At 46.1% G+C, this 12,500-nt stretch overlaps 1 protein-coding gene across 1 annotated transcript in view; it reads right to left on the bottom strand.

The window, feature by feature from the left end:
- The window catches only part of prom1a (prominin 1a), a 62,213-nt gene that overhangs the window by 26,826 nt on the left and 22,887 nt on the right, over positions 1-12,500 (bottom strand). Inside the window, exons 2-4 of the mRNA XM_031557886.2 lie at positions 12,063-12,121; positions 10,936-10,962; positions 8,211-8,416 (exon numbers count right to left, since the gene is read on the bottom strand). Coding sequence (XP_031413746.1) covers positions 8,211-8,416; positions 10,936-10,962; positions 12,063-12,121 — 292 coding nt within the window. The remainder of the gene's footprint in view (positions 1-8,210; positions 8,417-10,935; positions 10,963-12,062; positions 12,122-12,500) is intronic.

The following is a 12,500-nucleotide window of genomic DNA, read 5'->3' as shown; positions in this document are numbered from 1 at the left end:
TCTCTCTCTCTGTCCCTCTCTCTCCGCGAGGCCTGGCTGGGTCAGCACAGCCCAGGCCACTAATGAACAAAAGGGCTTTGAAGATGGCTGCGAGTGCATTCCACATGCACAGGGGCAAAAGTGCGGAGGAAAAAGCCCAGCCCAGCCCAGCCTCCGCACCGTCACTGCCTCCTGGAGGGAGAAGCCTGGCGGTTTACAACCGCTGGTCTCTGGGGTGTTTACAACTCGATCCTCACCGCAGGACAAGCGTTATGCTTTTACAATTCATTCACGAGCAGGCACTTAAGGCGCGATTAGGCAACCACATGTAGTGCTAAGCATCAGCTTATTATGCATTTAACCACACCAAACAGAACAAATGGGAGTTTCAAATATGGAAACCGACTAAGGGAGTATGGAGTGGCATAGAATGCACAGTCTCTCTTCTTGCGTGTGTACAGATGCCATACCTGTCTTGTTGTCCTGCCATGTTGGCAAGAAGACAAAGGAAGCGAGTTGGCAGACTAGAGAGTGTCCATGAAAGACCGTGATGAGGGGGACTGGTCTCTCTCTCTCTCTCTGTCCCCCTCTCTCTCTCTCTCCCCCTCTCCCACCCTTTCTCGCTCTCTGTCCCTCTCCCTCTCTCTTTCTCTTTCTTTCTCTCTCTCTCTCTCCCTCGGTCTCCCTATCTTTCTCTCCCTATCTCTTTCTCTCTTTCTCTCTCTCTCTCCCTCTCTCTCTCTCTCTCTCTCTCTCTCTCTCTCTCTCTCTCTCTCCAGAGTCGAGGTCAGTGAACAGGGACGTTACACAGTCTGATGGCTCCCTGTCTTTCATTGGGTCAAAACAACAGTGTGCATTCAGCCAGCATGACTGTGCTCTCCACAGCCAGCTCAGCCCTCTCTACCCTACATCACTCTCTATCACTCCCACATCACTCCCACATCACTCCCACATCACTCCCACATCACTCTCTATCACTCCCTATCACACCCACATCACTCTCTATCACTCCCTATCACACCCACATCACTCCCTATCAGACCCACATCACTCTCTATCACTCCCTATCACACCCACATCACTCCCTATCAGACCCACATCACTCTCTATCACTCCCTATCACACCCACATCACTTTCTATCACTCCCTATCACACCCACATCACTCTCTATCACTCCCTATCACACCCACATCACTCCCTATCAGACCCACATCACTCTCTATCACTCCCTATCACACCCACATCACTCCCTATCACTCCCTATCACTCCCACATCACTCCAGACATAAGCCCCTCTCTGTGGAACACGTATCAAGCCTCCTGCCACTTTCTTTTTGTGCTCGAAAGAAAAAAATGTTCTTTTCCAGTTTTTTTTGGTTAGTGTTGTTCTTGTGTGTGTGCTGTGTTTAGCATGAAAAAAAATGTTGTGCTGAATTTCAAAAGGGATCAAGAAAGACGTTTGTACCGTTTTTTTGTTTTTCTGTGTGAATGTGTGTGTGTGTAAGCGTTGCTTCCGTTCGGTTCCGTGTGGATGTCGAACAAATCCCACGCATGAGATCTGAAAGTAGGCCGCGGCGGCAGAGAGGCAACTGAAGTGTAAGACAATAATAATTCCCTCTTTTATTTCCATACAACATGTAGGACAGATCCAGGGCACAGCCCAATGCATCATTAACCACGGACAGCGCCGTGTTTAAAGAAAAAAAACAACACAATGCAATGAGTGTTTTGCAACGTTTTTCTGTTGACGGTCTTGTTCCTTCGCTTGTGTCTTTTCTTGTGTTGTTGATTTTTTGTTGTTGCAGGAAGCACTAAGCTAATGTCCCCACTGTTATCTGGATCGTGTTGAACTTCTCATTACTGGGCATTGTTTCCAGCTGAGTGAGCTGAGGTTGGGGTCTAGTAAAGCATTGGTGGGGGGGGGGGGGGGGGGGTTGTGCTGTGGGCTTTGCTGATGCTTCACTGGGGGGGGGGAGCAGGGGAGGAAGAGAGATTCTCTAGCTGACAAGCCTTTTTTTACACAGCGCTCCTGCATGGGTATGTGTGTGTGTGTGTGTTTGCGTGTGTATGTACTGTATATGTTTGTGTGTGTGTGTTTGCGTGTGTATGTATATATATGTGTGTGTGTGTGTGTGTGTGTGTTTGCGTGTGTATGTATATATGTGTGTGTGTGTGTGTGTGTTTGCGTGTGTATGTAAATATGTGTGTGTGTGTGTGTGTGTGTGTGTGTGTGTCTCTGTGTATGTGAATGTGAGTGTTGGTATATTTTTAGGTGTGCATGTACGCGTGTCCATGTGTTTTGTGTGTGTGTGCGGTTGTGTGCAAAGTGCACAAGTACACTTTGATCAGGGGGTGCCCAAGTGTCAGACTAGCACAGTGTGCTGCCAGCTTGTTGACGCTAATACACACACACACACTGCTCACGGACGCAAGGTTCCTTCAGCAGAGAGGAGAGGCAGAGGGGACAGCCTGGGTGGACTGCAGGTCTCAGCTTGTGTGCAGGTTCTTTGTCTGCCATGGAAATGGCCCCTGATGCTGACCTGTGGGGGCAGGTGGCCAGAGTTTGTGCCGAGACCGCAGCCAATCGGATCAGAGCGCTGAACCACTGAGAGATGAAGAGAGAGAGTCCAACAGATGCCTGTCAACCCTGTTAGATCAGCGTGATGTAACTTCAGCCTTATCACACTCCTTTTGTCATACACACTCTCACGTAAAACGTCCATGTGCACACACACACACACGCACACATACATACACACACACGCACATATACACACACACACACACACACACACACACACACACACACACACACACACACACACACACACACACACACACATTAAAGCAGTTCTAACTAAAGAACAGCAGACAGAAGCCTCTCACAGGTCAGAACCGTAATGAATGCCGTGCTGTGTGCCAGATGACCCTGGTGGCAGGATCAGGTTACCTGTGTGATTCAGAACCGTGACAGATACTCTAGATTCTGGACCAGACAGAACCAGACAGACCAGGACAAGCACCAGGAGAAAAACAGACCCTTTTGTGGACCAGAGGAAAGCCCACAGATCTGAAGAGCTACCACGATTTAGAGTGCCACTAAATTATCTCTGACTTGCATCCCCTGAAGAAATCTGAAGCAAATTAAAGTTTCTGCGGAGACCAAAACAACTTTTTACTCAAGCCCTTTTATGGAAAGCCACTGCAGGCAGTGCACTGCTTGTAATGATGAGAACCGCAGGGGCCTGGTTTGTAGTATTTGGGTTGGCAGGCAACCCTAGCCGACTCTACTGCCTACAGAGAGTCTAGAGGGGGGGGGGGGGGGGGGGTTGATGAGGGTCACCATGTTGCCCTCTCAACCTTCGAGTGACCCACTCTCCCTGGGCCTGAGGGGGGCACAAGGCCTTTACACAAACCCTAGTCAGGGCAATTTAGAGTAAATACAAGGCCAAACAGTCACTGTAAATACCTCCCACGTGCTGTGTGTGTGTGTGTGTGTGTGTGTGTGCGCGCGCATGTGTGTACCGGTATGTGAGAGTCTGCTTCTGTATTCCTTCACACAAGCTTGTGTGGGAGGGCTTATTGGTCAGAAGCAGATCAAGGGACTGTGTGCAGACAAGCATGCATTTGTGAGCAGTATATGTGGGACATGACTGTAAACCAGCACGTGAAAGAGATTTTTTATCCCTTATTTCTTTCCAAAAAAGCCATATACACCACAGTCCTACCATGTTTACATTTCCCAAACGACAGTCAAACACTTATTACATAAAATAAAGAATTCAGCCAGCCCTTGCCAAACGGCACTTATAAGAATGTGTTGGCAGATGTCCATGCATTTAGGCGATTCAGCTCACAAAGCTCTTCCTCATCTCATGCCCATGCTCGAGCAACCCTCTTCAAATGTAAGTGACAGCACTGTTCACCATCATCAACATAGTGATTAACATAATCCTCAATCTACTCAGTCAAATTATGGTTGGGCTTATCATTGTGAATTTAAAGGTCCTGGCTTTGTCCTGCAACAAGAGTGTAAAAGTTCAGGGAACACTTCAGACACAATGAGTCTACCCAATGACAACAGTGCAATTACATGAGGCCAGAAACCATTCACAGGCCAGTGGCATGGCCACATCAACATCAAAATGCCAAGACGAGACGTCCAATGGACTTTTTGTGAAGAAGAGACCATAGTAACAAGGTCCATCATTGTTCTGTCAATGGACCAGAGTATGAAGAGCATGATGGGTAACCATGGGAATGGATGAGAGCATGAAGAACATGATGGGTAACCGTGGGAATGGACCAGAGTATGAAGAGCATGATGGGTAACCGTGGGAATGGACCAGAGTATGAAGAGCATGATGGGTAACAGTGGGAATGGCTGCTACTCTAACAAGGGCTAAAGTTATCATGGCTTGTTTGGCTCTGGGTCATGTGATCCACATCTGACACCTTTAGGTCTCTCAAACACCTCATACCCATTATACACTGTATATTTCCAGCTCAATGTCGCATGATGCTAAAAACTGCCCTGATTGCAGGTTGAACTCATATGGAGCAAAATGAGTCAAGGAACATCTTCACTGTAGGTTTTCTACTTTGTATCCATGCAGGTGTCAAATGTAAACTACACTCTGCTTTCCATCTGCTTCTACCAAACATGGCAAACCTCACAACTGCCAAGACCCTATCACTGCTTACTACTACTACTACTACTACTACTACTACAGCTGCTGCTGCCCTCTACCTCTGCTGCCCTGACCAAGGTGAGGCAGATTGATGTCTTGGTAACAGGTGCTGCCATGACATATAGGAGCATGCCAGCCAGCCAGCCAGCCAGCCAGCCAGCACAGCGCTTACTGCTGCCAGCAAAACAGTCCGAGACGGGGCAGTGAGAGGAAGTATATCTACTGACCCCCATCATGGTTCCCAGCAGACAGGAAGAGCTTGCGCTGCGTTTACTCTTCCCAGTACAGTGACCTCCCACATTTAGCCACCCCACTGCAGGGCAGAGGCAGCTAGGGCTGGGGGAGGAAAGCCAGGCGGGCAAATCACCCCTAATGCCCCAGTGCCACACAATGGAGCGCGGCATGGAAAACAAAACACAAAAACAAAAACCCAGGCTGTCTCATTCTTGCCTGAAGCCTAGCGTTAGCATGCCACAAATGTGTGACCACATCACGCCATAGTCCCAAGGAAAATAAATAAAATTATGCAAAAAAAAAGAAAGAAAGCCATGCACTAAAGAGGTCTTCTTTCCACTCATTAACTGGGTCGTTTCGTTAATTATTCAGCAGCACGCTCAAATGATGCCCGCTGTTTTGTCTGTTAAAAAAGAATTAAGTCAAAGTGGGGCTGGCAAGGAGGTGAGGTAACCCCATTTGAGATCTCCAGGCAGTCTTAAAATAACAGAGATGTGATAAAGCAGTTCTGGGCACGGGCGACCTGATCAAGTAGCTTTGCCCCGAAGGGAGTTCATTGGGGATACCAACAGTCATCCTCCAAATGCACTCTGTGGGCTTGTCATGTTACCATTCACATGGACCAAACTTGGTCACAAACCTGTGTTTTTATCAGTATGGCTCTAACTACAGGTCTCTTAGGGAGCAGCCATTATCTGCTCTCTTCCAAATATCTTTCATTTTGGCTTCATCCTCGTCAAGATAAGAATTTTCCTCATGGTTTCCAACAAATTTTATCACGCTTTTTTTTCCAGGACTCCTCCCATGACTCATCACCACACACACACAAATACACACACACACACACACACACACACACACACACACACACACCCACACACAAACAAAACGTCATTCCAAAAATATCAGTTTTCTGGCCCAAATTTCGGAGCCCCTGTTCCTGTTTCCCTGTTTCTTGGCGGCTCGTTTCGTGTATTTCAGCTGGAGGGCCCACAGTGTAAGGTCTCAGGTTCCTGGATCATGAGAGGATTATCTTGGCACATTAACCCGTCTGCGCTGGCTGTTTAAGCTGGGTCTCAAGCGGCGCACTGCATGGAAATGGACAGGGAGGAGGTTGAAGGAGATAAATTGCAGTGCTTAAATAAGACGCTGCATATGCGGGGGAAAACACAGGGTTGATTTTGAAATTATTTTCACGAGCGCGTTTGCTTGTTGGCCCTTGGTCAAGTCCGTTGCTTTCAACCACTGAAGAATATTTGATCAGAGGCTCGTCCGCCCCCAGGATGTATATCTAAAGCGCCAATCGCCTGTTGTGTGAGTCAGATAGCCCAGCTTCACACATCCTTTATTTAATGAGCTTGAGAGCGTACACACTGACAGACTAGTCCTATCAGCACAGCCATCAGCCCCTCGGAAGCTGTGCAATCTAATTCCACCGTGGAATCTGCAGAGCAAGTAGACGAGGTTATCATTTTCCCAGCCTCGTCGTCTGCACAATAATCAAACATAGTATTGCATTTGTCTTTGGAGGGGGAAAACTCTACATTCAGTTTCCAATCCAGACAGAAAACTTCACACATAAAACAAATATAACCCAAAGTCCTATAACGTGTCTGTAGAAACTCAGCCTGCAGAGCGGGGAATCTCCTGCAGCCGACACACAGGAGAATTCCACCCCTGCTTTCAGTGAGCGCTACTTCCAGCTGCTTTCCGCTAACCAGACTGATACCTCTTCTTTAAAGTGCTGCTTGAAATGTTTTAGAGACTAATGTGTCTCCCCACCATGGAGCTAAGCAGGGGCATTTCCATACATATTGTATCTCACACACTCATCCTAATCGCTTACGCACCATATAAGGCTTTGGACTTCTACTTATATCTTTCATTCCCCTTCCTTCGGTGATATACTCCAGTTGATTTCCGCACAAGAGGCCGTCTCACTGTCCTGCTTGCTGTAATTGCCTCATTAGAATTGGTGCGCCGTCCTGCCTTCTATGGCCTGAGAGATTTAATAAAGGGCCGAGACGGTTGAGACGGTTGAGACGGTTGAGACGATTGAGACGCTCGTCTCCTGGCATCCCCGACAGCCAGGCTCCGTCTGTGGAATCCCTAATATAAACCTTACAACTGTGAACCCATAAAGAACGGAACGCCAAACACACACTCCACATTGCTACAGGAATGATAGGCAGTGTGGTTCTTTGAGTTCTACATGAATTATAGGCAGTGTGGTTCTTTGAGTTCTACAGGAATGATAGGCAGTGTGGTTCTTTGAGTTCTACATGAATTATAGGCAGTGTGGTTCTTTGAGTTCTACAGGAATGATAGGCAGTGTGGTTCTTTGAGTTCTACAGGAATGATAGGCAGTGTGGTTCTTTGAGTTCTACATGAATGATAACCGTGTGGTTCTTTGAGTTCTACATGAATGATAACCGTGTGGTTCTTTGCATGGTTCTTTGGTAGCCTGGGTGTGGGGAGGTACAACTTGTAGTCTGGCTCTCATTTTGACCTTGATCCCCTCAGATGAAAGGGGGATGAAGGGCTCTCATGTGACTTCTCCTTGTGATGGAAATGTAGAGTGTGCTGTGAACCGTGTCTTATTCTCTGCTGTTTTCAAACTGGATGTTTCAGAAAGTTAAGGTTAGCGTGATGTATCTCAGGCAGCACCGTTACAGAAAAGACTGGATGATCCTTAGAAATACTCCCTCCTGAACATGTCTCTTTTGGGACCGAACAACCCTTTCATCTTCCTCTAGCTCCAAGCAGGGTTGGAGTCTTGTCGCTCTTTATGTTGAAAAATTCTTTCTGGCTCCTGCATCCTGTGCCATAGTTATGTCAACTGTTATCTTCCATCACTGATTTCAGTCTCTGCTCTGCCTCTACCAGCGCTGCACTTTTAGATATCTGCAACGACTGTCAGATATTCCAGTTACTGATTAAATCCTAATTGATGTATGCAAATAATATAAAAGTTTGGGTTTCTTATACAGACAGGCATATTTGTCTATGTTGGTCTGTGAAGCTGTTTCTATGTCTGTGTGTGTGTGTGTGTGTGTGTGTGTGTGTGTGTGTGTGTGTGTGTGTGTGTGTCTATGTGTGTCTGTGTATGCATGTGTGTATGTATGTATTTTTGCATGTTTTCTATGTGTGCACGTGCATGCGCGTGTGTGTGTGTGTGTGTGTGTGTGTGTTTGTGTGTGTGTGTGTGTGTGTGTGTGTGTGTGTGTGTGTGTGTGTGTGTGTGTGTGTGTGTGTGTGTGTACATATGCATGCTCTTTACACGTCGCGTGTGCTGCATAACTCACGTGATGACGATGCACGTGGAGAAGAGCAGCGTAGCCAGCAGGCCTCTCTGGCAGTCTGCGTTCTTCCTCTGCCGCTGGTGCATCTCACCGCCGCAGTTGTCACAGCAACGACACAGGCAGAAGAGCAGGCCCACCAGCGGCATCAGCACCAGGAAGAGCACCCCCAACAGCACACACACCACAAAGCCCATCTCATAGTAGATCACCTGCACATGGGCCACAGACACGTACACACAGACAGACAGACAGACAGACAGACAGACAGACAGACAGACAGACAGACAGACAGACAGACAGACAGACAGACAGACAGGCGGAGAGTCAGTACCGTCAGCAGTGGCCCCAGATGTCACTATTACTAATTACTAACTATTTACTAATGAAATAAGGTTCTGGTTTCGCTGGTTCTTCACTTTATTCACATTCTGTCTGCCTTCTGTTTGATTTCGCTTTGACACATGAATACTGGTGTAATTAAAGGGTAATTGTCTGGAATACATTTGCAATAAGATTATAGCAATTACAGTACTGATAGAATGAGATATTCTGTGTGGGACTACTTAATCAGAATTGTTTTAAATGTTGATGAGCTCTTCGGGAACATGGAATGACAAGGCATTAACACAGCCATAGTGATAGAGATCGATTTCAAAATGTAATCTGTGTGTAATACGATGCTGAACCATGACTAATGCGGAAATTATATCTTCATACACATGCCATCAATTACTATGCACCATCAAATGTACAGAGCACAGTTAATTAAGCATCGCTTTATGATGATGAGGACATTAAATTAGACATTGATTGATTAGCAAGCTGCTTTAATGTAACAGCACAGGGTGAAACTTACCATCTTCATATTTTGGTATTTAATACTTACCTGTTCATTAAACTCAAACTCAATCACCACCCACCCCCATACCCCACCCCCCTCAAATATCTAGTTGTTAGAGGGATGCTAAAACACTACAGGGATAAAGCACAAATACAATGATGATGTCAAATCAACTTCCACTCATTAAGAGAACAAATGAAAGAAGACAAAGACGCTAAACAAAAAGTACTCAAATGTAATTAGTATTAAAAAAGGGGGGCCGTCAGTGTACATAACGAGATTTTGTTAACGAGATTTACATAACGAGGTTTAGTTAGCTTTTGTTAGTTACATGACCGTATGCTATATAGACCACATATGGTATAGTACAGAAAAAAGCCCTAGCCGATTTTGGAAAGATTAGATAGGTATCGGTTTAGGTCTACACCAGTCTAGGTCTAAAAACATCTTAGTAGGCTTTGAAAAAAATAAAATGTTCTCAAGGTGTCCTTACTGGCTTATGTATTCCTAAAGCAGCCATTGCTGTTTATACATGCCTTTACACAGCCTCTACTAAATTGTGATTAAGTGATTTCGATTACCCTGGTGTAATGATTGCAGAGCTTGTGAGAGAGAGAAAGCGCAATCTAAATTGCATGAGTCTCACTACTAAACATCAACTGCATAACAAGAGGCCTGAATGTTTGCCCATGGCCGCCTGCTAACATCCCCCCGTGACCTCCTTTCTCCTCACAGCCACATTGTCTTTGAGTTATTCCGTTAAGAGACCATCTCTGCCACATTTAGAAGATGAACTAAGATTCATCGCCAAATCTAAGCAGCGTGACTGACTTGCAATTACTCTGTCATGTCGAAAAAATCAGCACGTACATAAAATGGCTTCTCGCATATGAATGTAAGAACGTTAGCTGAGATATATTTATCCTATATTTGCTCACTCTGACATACTGCATCTTTGAAAAGCCAGCGTTGGGTGGGTCTATGGTATCTAAGTTGCAGGTATGTGTGTTAGTGCACATACAGGTTGTGTTTGTGCGTGTATGTGTGTGTGTGTATGAGTGTGTGTGTCTGTGTGTGTGTGTGTATAAGCACCTCAATGTGTTTGTGGGTATGTGTGTGAAAACTGATAAGGACACTAAGCCTTGAAACTGCTGACTGAGCTCAGAAGCCCACCCCATCCTCCACTCCACTAGTGAACACCTTCAGCTCAAAGATCTGCGCACAGTAATCTTGGGATGTCTGCTGTTAGGGGCCAACCACAGCACCGCTAAGATTGCTTGATGGTTGCTGACATACTTTTAATATCCCTGAAGACTACTGTGATTTTTTCAGTGCTGAAGTGGTAGGACTAACACAAATCGTTCTTTTTGTACTATGATTATAGGCTGAATATTAAATCTACATGTTTTATAGCTAAATGACTTTTAAAAACCCTTTAAATGTCAGTTTTTGATTATGTTTGAAGGTCAGTGTATAAAAATGAGCATTTTACGGCCTACTGCTCACCCAGCCTAGACACTAGTCTAGAGCTACACTCCCGCAGCCAATGCTGCCGAGCTCACACGTTCATAAGTCCTGCTGAATATAATGCAGGCTGAAAATCCCCTTCCCCATATCCTGCTCGCTGAGAGAAATGTGAACGACTGAGGTAGCGCTACAGACCAGTGCGGATGTATGTGCTGGTGATAACACTGTGCTATGGGGGGTTTCACTGGGGGGTTGTGAGGGGGGGGGGGGTTGTGAGGGGGGGTGCTAGCCGGGGAGAGAACGAGAGGTAGAGAGACAGATTCAGATGGGAAGCTGGAGTCGGGTTTGACTTGAGGTTTCAGTTTGGGGCTCAACGTGATGGGAGGGATGGGACAGGGTGCGATGAGGGACAAACTTTACCTGAAGAGTGAGAACAATGTTCTCTGGCTGCGGAGGCCAGATGAGAAGAGGCATGCAGAAAAAAAAAGGCATGGAGAATGGTCAACCGGTCAGTCACAAAGGAAAAGGTGACACTTCAAGGAGCAAAGAAAAAGAGTACTTCAACAGCAGTGTGTCAAAAGCTTCAGCAATCACAACACACACATATCAGAAGCAAAGTAAGGACACAACATAGGCGTTATGAAGAGGTCAACTGTTCAACAGAAAATGTTATTCTAGTGCTTCACGGTATCTTGATCTTGAGTCTGACACTGATGATTATTATCAGATTGTTTTCCCAGAATGCCAATGCCCCCCCCCCCCTTCCCCCCAGGCCTCTTCCTTGTTCTCAAAATAGGAGGCATGAGTCTTCAAAGCAGAAAAAAAATGCTTTTTAATTAAAATTCGGTTATCAGAAAAAACAAGAAATGATTGTTTCTCCCTCTGTTTCGCCGTGGTCCGCGGTGCCAAGCGCAATTAGCGGAGCGCTGGCACGGGGCGCGCTGCGGGGGCAGAGACCCTCTCCTTGGCTTTCACTTGCAATTAACACTCCACTTCAGGGGAGACGCAGCGAGGCCGTGCCCTCTCCACTCCTCCGCAGAACTCACTTCCAGCCACCATTGGCAAATAGCAATGAATGCATACACAGACACACAGAATAACATAAACACGATGCACAAATATACACACACTCACATAGGTATACAAATACACGCACACACACACACACACACACACACACACACACACACACACACACACGTGCACAAACACATGCGTGCACACACACACACACACACACACACACACACACACACACACACATGTGCACAAACACACGCGCACACACACACACATGTGCACAAACACCTGCACACACACACACACACACATACACACAATGACATCTATGAAGTATATGTACAAACAGATGCATTCACCATAATGACACAGACACAAAAAATACAGACTCAGCATTCTACAAAACTCAGAATCACCCCGTACACCCAAACAAACATGACACACAGAAACACAAATGTAAATGTACTGTAATACACACACACACACACACACACACACACACACACACACACACACATACAAATTACCTTCTGGTACTCCGACTGGATTGCCCCAAATTTATCCTTGGCCACTTTGATGACGAGATCTGTGAAGACAGAGTGAAAACAAACACAGCGTGAGACATCTTGCAGTTCCAACGCTGTCAAAGGCACTTACGCAACAGAGTTCGCCCCTGCACAGGCCCAGAAATACCCACAATGCACCCCGTCAGAGGCGAGCGGAGCAAGCGTCTGCCTGCGGCTACAGAGTTGCTGCACCACAACTGATCATTGAAAATAGTTCTTTTGGGAAGGGTGAGAAATATCATTTGGCTTCAGGCTGAGGTCTCCAAAGATAGTTCTCTGCCGTACACATATTGAATCATTATCACATCTCTGGTGTGGAATATCTGAAGTCAAATAAAGAACAGGGAGGTGAAGAAGACTTTATAACTTTAGGAAGATTTTATTTTTAGGTTTGACTGC

Source organism: Clupea harengus, chromosome 20, assembly GCF_900700415.2.
Source record: "Clupea harengus chromosome 20, Ch_v2.0.2, whole genome shotgun sequence".
NCBI classification, from domain to species: domain Eukaryota; kingdom Metazoa; phylum Chordata; class Actinopteri; order Clupeiformes; family Clupeidae; genus Clupea; species Clupea harengus.
This window is presented reverse-complemented; position numbering and strand designations above follow the sequence as displayed.